Consider the following 21264-nt stretch of genomic DNA (forward strand, 5'->3'; position numbering starts at 1 on the left):
AGGAAGGGGGGACAGGACCGGCCCCTGTGGAGCCCCAGTGTTGCTGACCACTGTCTGACACACAGTGTTGCAAGTGCACATACTGCGGTCTACCAGTAAGGTAGTCAACAATCCAGGACACAAGGGGGGCATCTACCTGCATTGCTGTCAGCTTCTCACCCAGTAGAGCCGGCCGGATGGTGCTGAAGGCACTGGAAAGGTCAAAGGGCGTGACCCTCACAGAGCTTGCTGGCTTATCCAGGTGGGCGTAGGCACGGTTAAGCAGGAAAATCATGGCGTCCTCAACTCCCAGTCAGGGTTGGTAGGCGAACTGGAGGGGGGTCTAAGTGTGGCTTGACCGTGGGCCGAAGCTCCTCCGGGATGAGTATCTCCAGAGTCTTCATGATGTGTGAAGTCAATGCTGCCGGTCTGCAGTCCTTGGAGTCTCTGGGGTGCGACGTTTCAGGCACAGGAACGAGGCAGGATGTTTTCCACAGCACGGGGACCTTTTTAAGTCTAAGGCTCATGCTGAAGACGTGGTGAAGCACTCCACATAACTGAGGGGCCCAGGCTTTGAGCAGCCTGGGGCCAACAACATCCCGGCCTGCCGCCTTGCTTGCGTGACAACCGTCTCCTGACATGGTCGGCTCACCTGCGCCCCATTTACCTGGGTTACTCAGGTAAATGGGGCGCAGGCGAGCCGAAATACTAATCAGGGAATGGGGAACAGGTGAGACTTGATGGTCCAGACCACACAACCATGACAGGACCCCCCCCCCACCCCCCCACCCTCCGCCACCAAGGGACAGATTCCACACATCCCAAACGAATGGACCAGGAGTACCAAGCAGGGTGGGCAGGAGGGGTCCGGGGAAGGTGACCAGGACGCAGGACTGAAGGCCGGAGCAGGCAGATGGGCAAGTGGATGACCAGGAGGCCGGTGACGTGGACGGGTCAGCCACTCGGGAGGTCAGCGATGTGGACAGGTCAGCCACTCGGGAGGTCAGCGATGTGGACAGGTCGGCAACATAGACAGGACCGCCGCTCGGGAGGTCGACGACGCAGACAGGACTTGGTGAAGGCCTGCTTAGGATCAACAGATCTCTGTGAGAGGGTATTTTCACAGATGAAAACAAGTCAAAGAGCAGGTCTTGTCTAACTAATAGACATCTCACAGTGTCAGACTTGCTGTATCGAACTGAGCCAGACTACACAGCACTTGCTGATAGTGTGCAGTCACAGCCATCACACTGAACGTGTGAGTGTGTGGGGGGGAGGGGATCTCATCCACAGCCAACAGAGTGAGTGAGTAATGCCGGTTTGAAATATGATCTACTGTAGCCTATTGTTTACAAAAGGGAAAGTGAAACAGTGCTGCACATGATTGGCTTAGGCCTGTGATTGACGGATGTTGAGGTTGTTATGACTGGTGAATGAGTGATAGACCTGTGGAAATATTGATACATTTTAATATGACTGTTGTCAGAAAAGGCGGCACGGTGGCGCAGTGGTTAGCACGGTCACCTCACAGCAAGAGGGTCCTGGGTTCGAGCCCCGGGGCAGTCCAACCTTGGGGGGTCGTCCCGGGTCGTCCTCTGTGTGGAGTTTGCATGTTCTCCCCGTGTCAGCGTGGGTTTCCTCTGGGGGCTCCGGTTTCCTCCCACAGTCCAGACATGTAGGTCAGGTGAATTGCCCATACTAAATTGTGTGGGTGTGGGTGTGGGTGTGGGTGTGGGGCGGGCGGGCGCCCTGTGATGGACTGGTGGCCTGTCCGGGGTGTCTCCCCGCCTGCCGTCCAATGACTGCTGGGATAGGCTCCAGTATCCCTGAGAGCAGGATAAGTGGTTTGGATAATGGATGGATGGATGGATGGATGTTGTCATAAAATCTTTAATGATAGTTACACTTACTTCTGATTATACTATTTATATGATTAAATGAATACTTTACCTGTTGTCATAATCAAATTATAACTGGCTTGTGATCTTGGTGGGAGACATAGATTTGATAGGGGCTTTGAAGCAAAAATAACTGGCTCATGACTGACAGATAACAAAATTAAGTGTCAAAACAGAAGTATATTGTGGGCTTGTTTTATTCGTCTTTTTTTTTTTTGCAACTGGTAAACCTTGTTTTACATTTGGACTTGGGATGTGATCTTAGGCTTGAGAAGGTTGGTGGCCACTGCTTTACTTGTTTCACCAGAAATAGGTCTCACAGCTGCAAGGGCCCTCACCCAAAGCAAAAAAAGGTGAATGACAGAACCTCGCTATACCATCCATCCATCCATCCATTACCCGAACCGCTTATCCTGCTCTCAGGGTCGTGGCGATGCTGGAGTCTATCCCAGCAGTCATTGGGCGGCAGGCGGGGAGACACCCTGGACAGGCAAAGACACTTTGTAAGCAACTTACCAAAACACTGAATCCACTTTAACAACCTTTTCATCCCAGTACTGTTTCTCTTTTGCTCTAAAGTCCTGACGTTTTGAAAGCTAAAGGTTGTTAATATGTAATTGAGCTAATGAGATAGTAGTATTTTTGTTGTGTTATTTATAAGATGGTTCAGCGGATGTCTCAGTGGGTGGTGGTAGGATGAGGTGGGGGGTTGAACTGGGACGGGGGTAGAGGGTCCTCCCGGTTGGTTTTTGAAACAGGCCTCCAAAAGACAAATCCGCTTATGGATGCCGATTAGACTCTGCCAACCTTTTTTCCAAACATGACCCAACATTTTCAGGTGCAAGGATGTGATCAATTTTCGATCTTCCCAAACATCCCTTAAATATTCACTTTTGGGGGCAAAGGCGGGGGTCCTTACCCCTTAAAACTGAGAGATCCTTAAACCGCTTTGACAAAGAACTGACAACACAAGCTGTTACTGCTTCTTAATCTTTAATGGTGTTTATTTTTTATATGTTTTTATATCATCAGTAAATTAGTATAACTGATAGTGTATTAGTAGTATATTAGTATATTAGTGTTAAAATTCAACATTTTAGCATTATTTGTACAATTTATTTTACATTGTTTACCTGTTTTAAATTGGCTACTACATGATGAAAGTTCCCTTTGAAAATGTGAAACATTATGTGTTATTCTGTATCGAAAAGGTGACAGCGCACCGTTGACTTACGCAGGTCGGTTATCTTTGCCACACCCAAAACTGAGAGATCCTTAAACCGCTTTGACAAAGAACTGACAACACAAGCTGTTACTGCTTCTTAATCTGTAATGGTGTTTATTTTTTATATGTTTTTATATCATCAGTAAATTAGTATAACTGATAGTGTATTAGTAGTGTAATATTAGTATATTAGCGTTAAAATGTAACATTATAGCATTATTTGTACAATTTATTTTACATTGTTTACCTGTTTCAAATTGGCTACTACATGATGAAAGTTCCCTTTGAAAATGTGAAACGTGTTATTCTGTATCGAAAAGGTGACAGCGCACTGTTGACTTACAGGGTTATCTTTGCCACACCCACAGAGGTGTATAACGATTTGAGAGTCTAATTTGCGCTGACTCTTTAATTTCAGAGCCCACCATCGTGTCAGAAGTTGGGTGCAGTATATTTATTTATGAAATAAAGTCGTGACAATAAAGACTCGCAAGCTCCATCCACCCATCGTCTCCACCGCCTATCCTGCGCTCAGGGTCGCCGACTTCCGGTAGTCGCGTCGCGCATGCTCAGTGAGACCGCATCCCGAGTCCTGACGAGCGAGTGGAAATAAACAAAAGGTTGGCTTGTTAAACTTATCCTATCGTCAAACCAGACACGTTGCCGTATAAAACGCCTTTCTTCTTTTGTTCGCTTTTCGTCAAGCTTTCATGGGCGCACGTAAGTTGCCGTTTCTCAGGCGGGGAAACGCGGCGAACCGCCCTCGACGCGCTCGCCGGCGGTTAGCGGGGGCAGTGATTTGCCGCGATGCGACACGACGGTGTGAGGCGGTCGCGGGGCCTCGGGCTGCGGGGGGTCTAACCTGCGTCGCGGCGTTATCCTGGCGGCAGCCCGCATTCCACACGGCGGTTCTTCGCCCGCGGCTCTCGGCTGGTGCGGCGATGTTCGCGCGGGATGCTGGTGCGCGGAGGGTGAGCGTCGCCTCGTCGCATTATTCTATTCTGGGGCTCTTCTCACTACCCGTCAGCCGGTGTTCCTCCGCCGCCGAGCAGGGATTCTGGATTTATCTTGTTTGTGTTCTGTTGGGTTTTTTTTTTACCACCAGTACCGAACCAGCACCGAACATATTAACGTGTGCGTTCATGCTAGATTTTTTGTTTTTGTTTTACTGTTATTGTTGCACGGTAAATCCGCTCCAAAGATAACGTTCCGGCGTCGGAGCGAGTGATTGGTGTGCGGTCTGCTTCGGTGCTGCGCGGACGCCTGGACCGCCCAGCGTCGGAACAGAAACGGGACCAGCTCGGAACGGGATGGATCCCGACTCTCCTGAGCGCCGTGCTTATGCTACCTGATAAAAACACAAGACACCGGCTGATGTGACTCGAGTGAGCAGGCAACGTTTATGAAACTCCAGGGAAGCGCAGTTGTATTGTGCAGGATTACAGGTTTATGTTGGCGTCCACAGTACTTCGACCAGTAGGTGGCAGTAATGCGCTTTAAAACTGGATGCCAACCGCCGTTAACGTGCAGGAGGCGGAGGAGGAGGAAGAAGCAGAAAAAGAAGAAAAATTAGAGGGGAAGGAGGAGGAAGAAAAAGAAGAAGAATTAGAGGGGAAGGAGGAGGAAGAAGAAGAATTAGAGGGGAAGGAGGAGGAAGAAGAAGAATAATTAGAAGGGAAGGAGGAGGAAGAAGAAAAAGAGGGGAAGGAGGAGGAAGAAGAAGAATTAGAGGGGAAGGAGGAGGAAGAAGAAGAAGAATTAGAGGGGAAGGAGGAGCAGGAAGCAGAAAAAGAAGAAGAATTAGAGGGGAAGGAGGAGGAAGAAGAAGAAGAATTAGAGGGGAAGGAGGAGGAAGAAGAAGAATTAGAGGGGAAGGAGAAGGAGGAAGCAGAAAAAGAAGAATTAGAGGGGAAGGAGGAGGAAGAAGAAGAAGAATTAGAGGGGAAGGAGGAGGAAGAAGAAGAAAAAGTAGAATTAGAGGGGGAGGAGGAAGAAGAAGAAAAAAGAAGAAGAATTAGAGGGGAAGGAGGAGGAAGAAGCAGAAAAAGAAGAATTAGAGGGGAAGGAGGAGGAAGAAGAAGAAAAAGAAGAAGAATTAGAGGGGAAGGAGGAGCAGGAAGCAGAAAAAGAAGAAGAATTAGAGGGGAAGGAGGAGGAAGAAGAAGAAGAATTAGAGGGGAAGGAGGCGGAAGAAGCAGAAAAAGGAGAAGAATTAGAGGGGAAGGAGGAGGAAGAAGAAGAAAAAGAAGAAGAATTAGAGGGGAAGGAGGAGGAAGAAGAAGAAAAAGAAGAAGAATTAGAGGGGAAGCAGGAGGAAGAAGCAGAAGAATTAGAGGGGAAGGAGGAGGAAGAGGAAGAAAAAAGAAGAAGAATTAGAGGGGAAGGAGGAGGAAGAAAAAGAAGAAGAATTAGAGGGGAAGGAGGAGGAAGAAGCAGAAAAAGAAGAAGAATTAGAGGGGGGGGGAAGAAGAAGAAAAAGAAGAAGAATTAGAGGGGAAGGAGGAGGAAGAAGAAGAAAAAGAAGAAGAATTAGAGGGGAAGGAGGAGGAAGAAGCAGAAAAAGAAGAAGAATTAGAGGGGAAGGAGGAGGAAGAAGAAGAATTAGAGGGGAAGGAGGAGGAAGAAGAAGAACTAGAGGGGAAGGAGGAGGAAGAAGCAGAAAAAGAAGAAGAATTAGAGGGGAAGGAGGAGGAAGAAGAAGAATTAGAGGGGAAGGAGGAGAAAGAAGAAGAATTAGAGGGGAAGGAGGAGGAAGAAGAAGAAAAAGAAGAAGAATTAGAGGGGAAGGAGGAAGAAGAAGAATTAGAGGGGGACGGGGAGCAGGAGGAGGGGGACAATAAAGAATACAGACAGGATAACGTCGTTATACCAACTTTTCATAGTAACATACAAAGCCATTACAGTATTGATGAGTTACACTGTAATTAATCTGAAATAGTCTAAATCTAGAGCTGTTATTAGTGTAACCGGTTGTTTTCTTGCCCGGTGCGGGATTCGATACGTGGTGTACTGCACCACAAGGCGACATCGCTAACCGCTCGGCTAAAGGGTCAGACCCGTTAGCTAGGGGCTAACGTGTCTTATTAGTAGTTTACATTAGTATTGTCAGTATTCCTACAGTATCAGTGAGTAATGATAATAACTGACCAAATAAATTAAGCAAGGTAAACATCAGCTTGGGTCTTGCTATGAAATCTAAATATTTGGCGAGAATGATGGCCCGCTGTGTGTAAGCGTAAGGTTAGTGTGTGCTTTGTGTGTAACTACATGGTAACTGTGACATCCTCGTGTCTTCTTCTCCCCTCTTCCTCAGCTAGCAGGAGGCAAAGCCCCGACATCATGAGTCCTCCAGCTTTGCCTGTTGTTCACTGCTGCTGTCACAGGAAAATCTGGTTACACTCCGCAGCAGAAGGGAGACGCATCTCTTTTTTCCGCCCAACTGTTATCTGCCCCCAGACGATGGTGCGGAAGGAGGATCGCAATGAATAGATACACTACTATCAGGCAGCTCGGGGATGGCACCTATGGCTCAGTCATTCTCGGCCGCAGTCTGGAATCGGGGGAACTAGTTGCCATCAAAAAGTGAGTGTCTGTGTACCTCTTTGTACTTTGATGTACAGTGCAAGGTTTTTCCTCCTCCGGAAGTACAGAATTAAGATTATGTACCCCATTCATTCATTATCCAAACTGCTTATCCTCCTCTCAGGGTCGCGGGGATGCTGGAGCCTATCCCAGCAGTCACTGGGCGGCAGGTAGGGAGACACCCTGGACAGGCCGCCAGGCCATCACAGGGCAGAAATGAAAACTAGAGAAATAAAAATTGAGAAATGAATATAGGCAAAATGGGCGGCATGGTGGCGCAGTGGTTAGCGTGGTCGCCTCACAGCAAGAAGGTCCTGGGTTTGAGCCCCGGGGTAGTCCAACCTTGGTCGGTCATCCTCTGTGTGGAGTTTGCATGTTCTCCCCGTGTCTGTGTGGATTTCCTGCGTGGGCTCCGGTTTCCTCCCACAGTCCAAAGACATGCAAGTCAGGTGAATTGGCTGTACCAAATTGTCCCTAAGTATGAATGTGTGTGTGTGGGCCCTGTGATGGTCTGGCAGCCTGTCCAGGGTGTCTCCCTGCTTGCTGCCCAGTGACTGCTGGGATAGGCTCCAGCATCCCCTCGATCCTGAGAGCAGGATAAGCGGTTCAGATAATGGATGGATGGATGAATAGGCAAAATTGTTTACTTTGAAAAGCTCTGCATCTGTAAGCTCTGGCATTAAAGCAACTCATCTATTGAAGAGTCCTCCATCTACATGTGGTGAAAATGAATGCAGTAAAAAAAAAAAAGGACTACTCGGATATATCTGGGCTGTATGAAACCATTTAAAGTAACAATCTATAATTTTCCTTCCACTGAGCTATAATTGACTGCCTGTGTTTTCGTTCCAGAATGAAGAGGAAGTTCTACTCCTGGGAAGAATGCATGAACCTCCGTGAAGTCAAAGTAAGTTATGATTCTTGCATTTTTTGAGACATTCGTGAGCATTCCCCATGTTTATTTATAGCATATTATATATATTTATAGCAAAAAAATTGCGAAGGAAAAATCAACCCAAAATCAACAATCGAGTATCGTTCCTTCTCTCCTGTTCTACCAAGTTATAATCTGATGGTTAACTTTGCAAGACGGCAGAAACATGATACAAAGTGATTCGCCACTCGTGATTTGTAGAAAATTAAATAATTTTCGGCATTCAGTTTGAACTCCATCGTAGGGCTTAGATAAACCCCACTTCCAGGGCTATGGTTGTGAAGCTGATTGCCTAATATATCTTAAAAGAGAGGATTTGCCGGGATAAAAACTCTTTTATTTCTAGGTGTTTCCTACCTACAAAGTGGAGATTTCAGTGAATGAGATAAAATCAAGTCAGTAAGCGCACTGTGAGGTGGCCCACCTGGGCGTTCTGAAGAAAAGGTTTTTCTGTATCGTATTGAAATGGGATGTGATTGGTTTTTATTGAATGGGCTTTATTTGTGTTATGTACCTTAGTCTCTTCCACACCTTAGTTAGTGAAATGCCAAGTCTGATGAATCAGAGCCTTTATTATTTTGCTGATATGCAGTACTTGGTTTGCACGCTTTCAGTTGCATTTCATTTAGATGAGAAGGAAAGAAACAGGGGTTCAGGTTTTAAGGGCCAATGTTTATGCAGTTACCATGACTGAATCTATATATGAGGCCCGTTATGCAACCTGTTGATATTGCGAAAGAGATTTTCAAATGTCAACTTGTCATTGTGCTCGCATGAGAATGCCATTTACTCAAGATTTTGCACAAACGTTGATGAATCTTTGCTTTATAAACCAGAGGAGACATGCCTCTCGGTCAGCTCAAAATGTCAATTTTTAATATTCATTTTGTAATCCGACAGAAACACGTTGAAACACGTTTTTCGAGAATGTTTACCCTTTTGTTGCCGTGAAGTAGCTGCTTTTCTGGCGGTCAAAAAGTCACGGAGTCCAGGATTAGGCTCAGGCAGATGCTGCACTCGTATTTTAGAATTTACATGAGATTATGCTGCCCGCATTACAGTTGCATCATCATGCGTGGGAGAAAAATCATGTTTAGCACTGGAAAAAAAAAACCCCACAAAAATGGACATTTGACACACAGGTGACAGTTTGCTTTTCCCAAATAGTCTTGAGTTACCAGATTGCTTTACTAGTTTTGCAGGCTCCGTCCCCCCAGCTTTTGCCGGGCAACAGCAATCGAGGCATGAAGCGTTACTTCCTGCTAGTATAAAACTAAAGTACCTCTGGCTGTGCCTAGTCTCTTCTCCACCGGGTCACTTGGCCTATCATATTTATGGTGACTATTATTTTATTCACATCCTAGATGGATTTAATGTATCTCCAGTGTAAATGTTCCACTACTGATGTGTCTCCTCCTGAAAGCATCCCAGCATCAGCAAAGATACCTTGTCACAATGGCATTGAAATATTTAACTCTCGTTACGCCTTTTTATTGACCAATTTAAATCAGCTATGTCCCCAACTCAGAGGTTGACCCACAGGGCTGGTTTACTTTATAATGGCAAAGAAAAAAAGTTGGGGGGGGGGGGTGAAAGACCAGGCATTGCAGTTTAGAGAACAGAAGGGACAAAGGGGTGAGGGAGAAACAAACATGTAGGCATAGTGGGTACGGTGAACTCACAGCTACCCCCGTAGATTCAGTTCAGGACAACTCGTATTTGGAAAATGTGCTTGTATTTCATTTGAGCAGCAGTCTGAGAGCAGGATAAGCGGTTTGGATGACGGATGGATGGATCTGCTCGCATGTAGAGTGAACTAATATTTTATCAAGGACACATAAAAAGCCCTGTGCGGTACATAGCAGCAGGTCCAGCAGAACAGGTGGCGGGGGGGGAGGGGGGGGACATTAGCCAAACAGTCTGCCGAAGCACAAAGTAGTGGTGTCCTCCAGAGGAACAGCCCACTCTTCAGTAGGGGCCACTGTGTTTGGCGTAGGGTTAATATGTGACCTCGGCCTCAGTCCACTGGCTCAGCATTCAGCAAGAGGTCCCCGACTGACCTTTCTCCGTCCATTTTGTTCGTCCACATTTTGTGTGTTTATCGTCATTATTGTTTGGTTGTCGTACATTTCACCTCTATTTGTGAACGTGGGTGAAAAGTTGGGTCAGTTTGTTTGCTGGTTTGTTGACTGCATCGGTCCCGACTACACAGGAGTATGTTTAGAAAAGGATAAATGAAAAATGATAGGGAGCATTATTCAGGGTGCACTGGTGAGAGAAAATCTGCTGCTCATGTACAGATGCATGTTGGCCACCTCCTGTCTACAAACTCTCTGTGATGCTTCGGCGTTACTGCTGAGGTCGGTGTGAAGGAGAAAAAAACAAAATAACGTGATGATGCTGTGTGCATCGTCATGTGGAGGAGAGCCGCCGCTCCTTCACGTCGAAAGGAGCTAGTTGAGGTGGTTCGGGCACCTGATTAGGACGCCTCCTGGGCGCCTTCCTTTGGAGGTTTTCCGGGCACGTCCAACCGGGAGGAGACCCCGGGGGTGGACCCGGAACCCGCTGGAGGGACTACATGTCCAATCTGGTATGGGAACGCCTTGGGATCCCCCAGGAGGAGCTGGAGGGCGTTGCTGGGGAAAGGTGACGTCTGGAGTGCCCTACTTAGCCTGCTGCTGCCGCGACCCGACCCTGGAGAAGCAGCTGATGATGAGATGAGATGAGGTGAGATGAGATGACATGAGATGAGGTGAGGTGAGATGAGGTGAGGTGAGGTGAGATGAGATGACATGAGATGAGATGAGATGAGGTGAGGTGAGATGAGATGAGATGACATGAGATGAGATGAGATGAGGTGAGATGAGATGACATGAGATGAGGTGAGATGAGGTGAGATGACATGAGATGAGGTGAGATGAGATGACATGAGGTGAGGTGAGATGAGATGAGGTGAGATGACATGAGATGAGATGACATGAGGTGAGATGAGATGACATGAGGTGAGATGACATGAGATGAGATGAGATGACATGAGGTGAGATGAGATGACATGAGGTGAGATGACATGAGATGACATGAGATGAGATGAGATGAGATGAGGTGACATGAAATGAGATGAGATGAGGTGAGGTGAGGTGAGATGAGATGAGATGAGGTGACATGAGATGAGATGAGGTGAGGTGAGATGAGATGAGATGAGGTGAGATGAGATGAGATGAGGTGAGGTGAGGTGAGGTGAGGTGAGGTGAGGTGAGGTGAGGTGAGGTGAGGTGAGGTGAGGTGAGGTGAGGTGAGATGAGATGAGATGAGGTGACATGAGATGAGATGAGGTGAGGTGAGATGAGATGAGATGAGATGCAGACAGCAGTAGTGACACAGGCGTGAGACAGAGAGAGAGCACGTGCTGACAGAACACCAGCGATATTAAAACAGTTTAATCTGCATAGTGCATCCTCATAATCCCGGACTAACGTTAGATCAGATGAAAACGCCGGTACTTCCTTTCAGCTCAGCAGACGTACCAATGGTCGCAGACTGCAGTGTCGAGCTTAAACGTTCTTGTGGTTCGCGTTATTTCTGTCGGCAGCCGCTTTTGCTCTTCGGGTGCTTCACGTCCGACTTTGCTTCTCACCGGAAAGCGAACAAACACAGCAGACCCTTATTCAGGACTAGCGGGTATTTCAGGCTGCGTCAGATCATCTTAAAACAGCTGTTGTCCTTTTTTTCCATTCTGTTTTCTTGGAGATGTAGGATGGGTATCGTGTACTCGAATGCGGTCTTACAGAGCTGGTTGGGCTTTGTGCGTTCCTCATTGGCCGGTGTGGATGATATGCAGGAACATGCCGAGTTCTTTGTAACCCCTCAATCGTAGTTTTGTGGGATGAGTTGGCCGATCAGATTGTGTCCTATACGATAGACCATTTTTTTTTGGCTGAAATGTTTTTTCTGAAGCCAACACGCTGTGCACCTTTTCTTTACACACAGTCTCTGCGGCCCAGGATACTAACAACATAATAATAATACCAACTTTATTGAAGCACTGTTCTGTGCCGGCGTGTTTAGACATGTAAAACCCGGTCTTTGGTCGACTCCTTTGTAAAATTCCACTTGCCAGAGATACCTGCCAGTTAAAGCCACAGGGACTACGCGTTTCTTTCAGCCTGACCCCACCCGCTCCACCAGCTGTAATTCCCGAAGAGGCCGGTTTGCTCTCTTTTTTTATCTCAGCCTTCACTCGTCACTCCCAAGGCCACTCTCCTTCACCGGCAGACGTTCTTGACCCCTCGTCCTTCTCGCTGCTCAGACTTTGGCCTCGGAAGAGGCACAAGGAGATAAGAAACAGCAAGTCTGTAATGAAGGTTGTGCAGCCAGGGTTGGAGAGAGAGCCTTTGTGCCCCCTGAAACTCTGGTGGAGGGGTGTCCGGGTAGCGTAGCGGTCTATTCCGTTGCCTACCAACACGGGGATCTCCGGTTTGAATCCCCGTGTTACCTCCGGATTAGTCGGACGTCCCTACAGACACAATTGGACATGTCTGTGGGTGGGAAGCAAGATGTGGGTATGTGTCCTGGTCGCTGCACTAGCGCCTCCTCTGGTTGGTCGGGGCGCCTGTTCAGGGGGGAGGGGGAACTGGGGGGGAATAGCGTGATCCTCCCACGCGCTACTTCCCCCTGGTGAAACTCCTCATTGTCAGGTGAAAAGAAGCGGCTGGTGACTCCACATGTATGGGAGGAGGCATGTGGTAGTCTGCAGCCCTCCCTGGATCAGCAGAGGGGGTGGGGCAGTGACCGGGACGGCTCGGAAGAGTGCGGTAATTGGCCGGATACAATTGGGGGTAAAAGGGGGGGGGGGATCCAACAAAATAAAAGAAGCAAAATGGTGTCATTTACTGCATTTTTTGGCACTTGGAAGCCGGTATTCCTTTGACAGTGGGGCAGAAAAAGGAATTTATCTGAATTATTTTGCCATTGACCTCAAATTAATGTTGCACTGTTCAACAAACATAATGGATCAGATGGGTATTCGGTATCAGCTGAAATGTAAAGGTTCCTACTTGGAATCAGTATTGGCAGGGAAATGGTGATATCGGTGCATCTCTATCACAATTACTCACCCTCATAACCCTCGACTAGGCCCGCTGGTGGCTATTTGGGTTGATTTTTCCTTCCACCCTTGTGTTTGACTGCAAAACAATACTGTAGCGGACTGTGATTCAGACATGTTTGGACCTCAGCGTACGTGGTGTTTTTGGTGATGTCCATTGTAACCCTCTTGTCAAACGGTAAAAGCTTTCTGCTGTTGGTGTTGAGACTTATCCAGGATGCTGTTTATCTGAATCCCCTCACAGCTCACAATCACACAGCTGCTCTAAGAATAGAAGGTGATTCCTGTGTGCCCTCGGGTTTGAGCTCTGGTTCCCATGCCTGGCCAAGGCCTTCCTCTCCTTAGCTTGACTTTATGAAGAGCAGATCCTCCTTGAGAACAACGCTAGTCCCCAGAATGTGCAGACCCCTAGAACATGCTAGCCCTTCAGAGGCCTGATCATGAATACAGCATGTGATGTCACCCGAAATATTCAATATCCCGTAATGGCTTTCCCCTTACTAAAATATTAGCATGGTCAAACCCGTATCATTCCAGCGCATGGGAAAACTGACTTTCTCCATCCTGCTCTCCCTACTTCTCCCCCTCCCCGAGTTTTAAGCAGAAATATCCTCTTTTGCTGCATTCACCCCCCCCCCCAAAAAAAAAACCATATTCCTTTTTCAAAATATCCTTGTTGACGGAAACCAGGAATAGTTTTATTTTCCTCAGTAGGGACATGCTTTTTTTTCCCTGAGTGTGCTGCAGTGTCCCTTGCGTGTCGTCCGGCATGGCTGTTTTCTTTGCGGCGCACACTTGCATGTATTGCATTTGATCCTCTCCTCCCTCGTTTCAGTCCTTAAAGAAACTCAACCACGCAAATGTTGTCAAGCTTAAGGAGGTCATCCGAGAGAACGACCACCTGTACTTCGTGTTTGAGTACATGAAGGAGAACTTGTATCAGCTCATGAAAGACAGGTGGATATCACTTCAGCTCCTCTCAATAAGTCCTGCATCTGAAGAAAAGTGTGTTTTACTTGATACTCTGAGTCGGTGAGGTGTCACTGAGCTGCCTTGTTTCCCGTTTCAGGACTCGGCTGTTTCCCGAATCGGCCGTGAGGAACATTATGTTTCAGATACTACAGGGGCTCGCGTTCATTCACAAGCACGGTATGGCCTGCCGTCCAGTAATCCCCACCGTAAGGGAATGCCCGGGATCTAACTTGGGCAAGTCTGTTTTGTGTTTAACGTAACTGTAGTCATCATATTAACCATTCAGTGTGGTTCCCTCAGGTTTTTTCCATAGGGATATGAAACCAGAGAATCTCCTGTGCATGGGACCAGAACTAGTGAAAATTGCCGACTTTGGGCTTGCCCGTGAGATAAGATCACGCCCACCATACACCGACTATGTCTCAACTAGATGGTGAGATTCCCCCCGCCCCCTGCAGCTTGTCCTAAAATATTACTCTTGTGAATATGTAATCTAGATTTTTCCTGTTGATTAAGGGGTTGTAATAGGTTATGATGTGTTCGTCCGTTTAACTCCCAGTGTGCTCTGTCTGTGCCGACCAGGTACAGAGCCCCAGAAGTGCTCCTCAGATCCACTTCCTACAGTTCTCCCATAGACCAGTGGGCCGTGGGTTGCATCATGGCAGAGCTTTACACCCTCAGGCCTCTTTTCCCCGGCTCCAGCGAAGTGGACACCATATTCAAAATCTGCCAAGTCTTAGGAACGCCAAAGAAGGTAGCGTCTTTCACAGGTTGACCACACCTCAAAGACAAAGCATCTAACTCAGTCAGTGTATTTGATTCTCATTGAGGGGCAGTTCAGGAATCAGGAACATCATTTAATATAATATTTTTTCCCCCAGTCCACAGCAGTGCAGCACAGAGACAAAGACATATCCAAAACCTACAAGAACACATAGTATATCCAAACTGCAAAAAAGAAAAAAAAAATCACTGTCCAAGAGAGCAAACACCAGCCAGGATGACTGTCAGAACTGCCGGTCTGCATGGGCTAGCAGTTAGCTTAGCCTGCCCCACTTCCGTGTTCTGTCAGACCACCCTCAGTGTTTCCTCCTCGGGAGCGGCTCCAGGCAAGGTCGTGGTCCTTGGGCCCACCGGAGGCAGCAGACCGGGCTCCCCCAGCTGATCCAACGCCAGCTCTCCCAGCCAGACACCTTCAACACACCTCCTCACACTCCACACGATGACACCAAAAACACAGTCAACGCCAGGCGAGGCTGCAGCCAGACTGCTATCGGAACTGCCAGTCTGCATGTGCTAGCAGTTAGCTTAGCCTGCCCCGCTTCCGCTTACGCAGTTCCAGTTATGCAAAGTGCAAAAGTGTAGGTACATATCACACATGAAACTTACAAGTGGGGTTAAGCGATCCTGGGCGGACATTAGTAAGAGCTAGCTATAATTTCAAAACATTCTGCAAAAGAATCCCCCCCCCCCCACACACACACACACACTTCTGCCTAAGAGTCTCGTGAATGCGTAATTGAGAGTAAGTACACACCAACGGAGACGCCGTCTTGCAAAGAACTCTTCTGGTTGGCTGTTAAGGAGCGGTAGCAGAGAAAATGTTGTGTCTCTGTTTACAGCGTCTAGGGCGGCCACAGAGACCGGGTGCTTTTCTCAGTCCATCTACTTCCTGGATAGCGGTTGGCATGTAGAAAAATTTTACCAAATATTATAAAAAGTGTTCAAAATTAAAATCGCTGAGAGCCACTTTGAATTTGAATCATTGGAAATTAAGAAATTGAATAGTAATATTATTTAAACAAACTATTCTACTTGTTTTTTACTGTTAAATAAGTATGGGTGTATTTTGTTAAAAAAAATCCATAGGATAAGATGGAGCTTGCAAAATCGTATGTGTGGTATGACATCCTTACTTTGGAGTAATGTTGTGCAACCACTGTGAAACGTGTTGCATCATGTCAGCATTCCTTCAGTGTCTTTATCTGCCTCCGACTAAAGGTGCATTTACCTCCAACTAAAGGTGCATTTACCTCCAACTAAAGGGCATTTCATAAGTTTAAAGTGTCCTTGCTGTCTGAACAATGTGTGCTATTTTAACAAATGTGGAATTAGTTATTTCATTCAGCCACTTGTATTTTATCATTTTATGATTTTTTTTCCATTCATATTTTTTAAGCTCAACACAAGTATACCGTAATTATCACTATACTTTTTATCACTACTATATGGTGTGGACATGACAAAACACTCATCAGCTGAATCCGCTGTGCTCAGACAAGACTCTGGTTATGGTTGTGATCTTTGTGATAGTGCTGGTGGTCCAGAAGACAGTAAGTACATCACCACGTCTCCACTTGGTCACCAGATCCAAAACCCTGTAACCGGTAATGTGCTTACTGGATTGATTTTTCTCTCAAATCAGAAATATTATGCACAGTGTATAATGTCATTGAAATTATAACTTTAAACTACTCTTTATAGAAACTCTCTGGTTTTGGTTCGAATTCAAATGGGGCACAGTGGAGATTTGTTTGTTAAAAATGAGAAACGTGCCCATTTGGCATTACTTTTGGCTCAGTTGGCGGCACAGTGGCTAGCACGGTTGCCTCACAGCAAGAAGGTCCTGGGTTCGAGCCCCAGGGTAGTCCAACCTTGGGGGTCGTCCTGGGTTGTCCTCTGTGTGGACTTTGCATGTTCTCCCCGTGTCTGTGTGGGTTTTCTGCGGGGGCTCCCGTTTCCTCCCACAGTCCAAAGACATGTAGCTCAGGTGAATCGGCCGTACTAAATTGTCCCTAGGTTTGAATGTGTATATCGGCCCTGTGATGGACTGGCGGCCTGTCCGGGGTGTCTCCCCGGCTGCCACCCAGTGACTGCTGGGATAGGTTCCAGCATCCTTGTGACCATGAGAGTAGGATAAGCGGTTTGGACAATAGATGGATGGATGGATGGATGGATGGATGGAGAAATGTGCTGTTGATGCTTGTCTGCTTTTGTCTCATTCAGAATGATTGGCCAGAGGGCTACCAGTTGGCTAGTGCCATGAATTTTCGCTGGCCTCAGTGTGTGCCCAGTAACCCAAGGACGCTGATTCCGAATGCCAGTGCTGAAGCCATCCACCTAATGAGGGACCTGATCCAATGGGACCCCAAGAAGAGACCAACCTCTGGCCAGGTACTGAAGGCTGACCTATGACCTATCCCATTTCCACTGAGCTGAAAGCTGTATTTTAAAGGTTTCAGATACTGATGTCTTCCTCTTTGTTCCTCTCTACCGACAGGCCCTTCGGTACTCCTACTTCTGTGTGGGTCAGGCTTTAGGCACTCCTCAGCAGATCCTGGAGCAGGGCAGGCCTCAGCCATGTCCCACACCATTACAGGCCCCACCACAGTCGCAGCAGACCCTGCCCCAGCAACCTCTGCTGCTCAAACCGGTGCCCCCTGCCCAGCCGCCACCTCCCAACCAACACTGCTCCCCATCCAGGCCTCTTCAACAGATCCAGCCGTCGCTGGTGTCAGCACCCATCCAGGCCCCGCTGTTCCCACAGCGCACAGATCTGGTGCGAGAGCAGCTGCCCAACCCCTCGCTGAAGGCTGAGCGGAGCGAGGGAACGCCGCAAAGCCAGCTCCCTTACATCGTGGACAAGGGTCTCCAGAACAAGGTGAGGTGTGTGTGTGTGTGTGTGTGATGATGATGATGATGAATTATCCCATTCCAACACATAGTAAAATGTACATAGTTGCTTTTGATGTCACTGCTGACCGTTTCTATCTGTCGACCGCTGAAACAGGAGTCCGAGAATACAAACCTGCTGAACTATCAACTGAAGCCCAAGGGTGGCCGCCGGCGTTGGGGGCACGGCACCGGACTTGTTAAAGGGGAGGACTGGGACGAGTACGAGGACGCAGACCTGATTTCGCTTACTGTTCTCAACAAAACTCGGTTCTCCGGAGAGAAGTCAAGGCAAGCCAAGGACACACAGAGCAGGTGAGAGACCACCACCTTTGGGCTTGGTGAGGTGCACTCGAGCAAGGCCGTACATTGGTTTGGAGTAGAACTGGCACTGACAAGGATCCTGCCTTTGCAAGAGTGTAGGAGATCGCCATCCATTGTTCATTCTTTATTCATCTGGAAGGCAAAAGCCAGAATTTTATGGAGTGAAATTGGCATAAACCTGCCCAGTTTTGGAAAATTAGCAGAGTCATCTATTAAAATGATCTCAACAGATGTTTTACCACTTTTCATCCCGATATGGTGACTGTAACATAGTCGCACTGGCCCACTGAAGTCCAACTGAAAAATAAGACTACTTTTTTTGACGAGTTTGAACGGCAGCTGGACATAACCTACATCTATATGTGGCAGCGTTCTCTACCTGATGAAGGTGATGCTCTCTGTTTTCCAGGTATGGAAATGTTCTGGATTTCAGCAAGCCTAATGGGAAGGAAGAGGCCCCATTAAACCTGAATAAGACTGCAGGATACCAAGAGTCATCAAGGACAGCCTCTGCAAAACAGCACTACCTGAAGCAGTCAAGATATTTACCCGGTGATAGTCATTGATATTTTATCATTTTACTGTTAAATATTTATTCATATATATATACATATATATATGTATATATATATAAAACAACTTTTTTTTCAATCCGATCATATCTATCAATCATTGGGGCAGCTTCGCACTCTTTACATCCCACACATTTCTCCATCTTGCTGCATTCTAATATGCACCGTCAGCAATTGTAGTGCTGAACATGCTTCTGTATCTGATATCCAACGTTTCATGATTTCCTTTAGGAATCAGTACAAAGCAGAACATGGCCATAGATTCTAGCAAAGACCCCAGCGGAAGCCACCTTTGGGGCAACAGCAGTATTCCTTTTGGAGGGACTCTGCCGAACAGAGGAACTCACGGTAAACTTCCAGGTCCTAGTAGGACCGCCCAGTACACAGATGCTGTGTAATCTGCTGGCTGGATTCCTATGAATGTGTTTGTTTGATCAATTATAGGTACAAATACTCTACCAAGTGGATATGTGCCATCCATTTACAAGAAAGAGCTTGGTTCTGCTGGACAGAGAGGGCAACCTGGACCAATAGTGGATTCAACAGCATCAAGTAAGGGCCTGTCTCTGTGACATTTATGTATTTTAGTTTTATGATTTATATGTGATGTAGAACAAAGCCCTGTCCAACTCTGCATAATAATCATTTCCCCTGTGTTCTGTCTAAGATTATGCAACATGGAGGTCTAGCCGGAGCCAAATGAGCACCTCGGCTTACGCGCCATCAGCCAACAAGACGACCGCGGGTCTTCTGCCTCGTCCCCCAGTGCAGACCATTCATGGGCGAACGGATTGGTCCGCCAAATATGGATACCGCTAGTGGCTTTTTGGGGGCACAGATTTATGCCCTGGGTGAGATATTTGTGCTCCTAAGAACTCTTTCCTCTCCAAAGAGTAGGCCTAGATCTTTTATAATCAAGATGTGTACATATATATCCTATAAAGCAATAAAATTTTGTTTCACTGTGTACTACATACTGTATGTTGTGTGGCGTAGTATTTCCTAAGTGTGCGTGTATGGATAAATGCAACCAACCCAAAGTTTAACCCATTCATGTTTTTGAATTTTGCTCAATTTTTGATTTTCGGGATTTCTTTTACATCAGCATTACAAAAATGTAGCCCTGTTCAAGTTACCCCGGTGCCATCGGTCTTGTATTGTATTTATTATCATCACACAACTTTCACTAACCAGTGACTGTATGTATGCATAAAGTAAACATGAAAACTGCACTGTGACTTCTGTTTTCGGCCAACCAGTTACTTTGCCTTAGTATGCTGTTGCGTTATTGTTATTGCTGTATTAATATGCAATTTTTTATTACATTTTTTATACAGTGCTTTGTTTCATGAACCTGAGCATCCAGGTAACGTCCTCTGTATTATTTTAATTTTGCCATTTTTTTTAAGTGAAGCTCAAGGAAGTCCATTAATTTATGATGTGGGAATTCAACGCAAAATACTGTTTAAATATTTAGCATACAAATGCTCCGCTCTGGTGTCAGTCTTCTTTCAGGCCGCAGACTTTAAATTTGTCCAACTTGATTTTCTGGGCTAAATTCTTGGCCTCGCTATGTAACTCGTCAGTCACCAGGTTTCATGAAATGTTTTATTTGGTATGTTGAATATTAAATATTTGATTGGTACGCTTTTCATTTTGTGCATTTTGTTCACACGATTTACCAGAACTGTGCATTTAAACAATCAACCAACCACACGTTACTTGTGTAGCACATTTCTTATGTTAAAACACAATGCAGTGGGAGAAAGAGAGTGTTTGCTTGTGCACACATCATGCAGCACTGCCTATAAATATCATCACCGTCTGTCATTTGTTCAGTAATATGGTGCCCAAGATATGTCACCTTATGACATACCCCAAGATTATTACCAGATCATTTAAAAGCAGGAAATTTTAGATTATTGACCTCTTTGGTTGTGCAGATCAGGACAACACTCTTACTAGCATTGTATTCCACATCATGCTGCACACCGTACACACAACATATATCAAGGAGCTGCTGGAGGCCAGCGCTACAGGGGCTAAGGAGGACAAGGTCATCTGCATACATAATATGGTTCACCAAGGTATTACCCATCATGCACCCGGTGTTACAGGCTTTCAGCTGCTTGGACAAATCATCAATATATAAATTGTAGAGAACTAGGGACAGAATTCCCCCTTGACTGACACCACTGCTAACCTCAAATGGGGCTGGAGCACTATTACCCCATTTCACTTGCATAGTCCGGTGGGCACACCAGTAAGCCAGGGTTCTCACGGTGTATTTCGGCACCCCTCTTTGACTCAATTTAACAAACAGCTTTCTGTGATAAACACGATCAAAAGCTTTAGAAGCATCAATAAAACATAAGAACCGGTGAGTTCTGGCCTCTGTATTTGCTAATAATTTCCTTTAAGGCATATAGACACAAGTCAGCGCCATGTTCAGCGTTAAAGCCAAACTGGTTATCCGTGCAGGTGATAAACTCGTGCCCTCTATCCAGCAGGATTCTTTCCAGGACTTTTGACAGTGTGCTGGCTCGGGCTATAGGCCTGTAGTTCTCTAGGCTGCCTACTTTACCAGCTTTGTCCTTAATGACTGGCACTAACAGTACAGACAACACTGAGTCTGTCTGGTAACAGGCCATGGACCATAAAGCCAGTAAAACAGACAGCAAGGAGGGCAGCTCTAACCCTTGAAAGAAGACATCTAAATATTTTGTTTTGAATATTCAATCCGTCTTACGAAATAAATATTTACCAAAGCCTGAGTATTTAAATGATACCTAAATGTTTTATAAAAAATACACATTTAGTGACAAATAAAAACATTTAATTATATTTATGTATGACACACTGTTAGATAAATATTTACCAAAGCCTGAGTATTTAAATGACACCTAAATGTTTTACAAAAATACACATTTAGTGACAAATAAAAACATTTAATTATATTTATATGTATGACACACTGTTAGATAAATATTCAATTGCATCTT

The 21264-nt window shown here is 46.3% G+C and overlaps 1 protein-coding gene across 1 annotated transcript; it reads left to right on the top strand.

Annotated features, from left to right (window-relative positions):
- Positions 1-3662: 3662 nt before the first annotated feature.
- Positions 3663-19901, top strand: LOC130123271 (serine/threonine-protein kinase ICK-like). Its single transcript, XM_056292423.1, has 14 exons — positions 3663-3722; positions 6416-6684; positions 7537-7591; positions 13558-13679; positions 13792-13871; positions 13995-14127; positions 14277-14448; positions 16701-16868; positions 16975-17355; positions 17485-17681; positions 18100-18242; positions 18494-18610; positions 18707-18814; positions 18930-19901. Exons 2-14 carry the CDS (start codon positions 6584-6586, stop codon positions 19079-19081), a joined length of 1929 nt encoding a protein of 642 aa, XP_056148398.1. The 5' UTR covers positions 3663-3722; positions 6416-6583; the 3' UTR covers positions 19082-19901.
- Positions 19902-21264: the final 1363 nt, after the last annotated feature.

Source organism: Lampris incognitus, chromosome 13, assembly GCF_029633865.1.
Source record: "Lampris incognitus isolate fLamInc1 chromosome 13, fLamInc1.hap2, whole genome shotgun sequence".
Classification (NCBI taxonomy): Eukaryota; Metazoa; Chordata; class Actinopteri; order Lampriformes; family Lampridae; genus Lampris; species Lampris incognitus.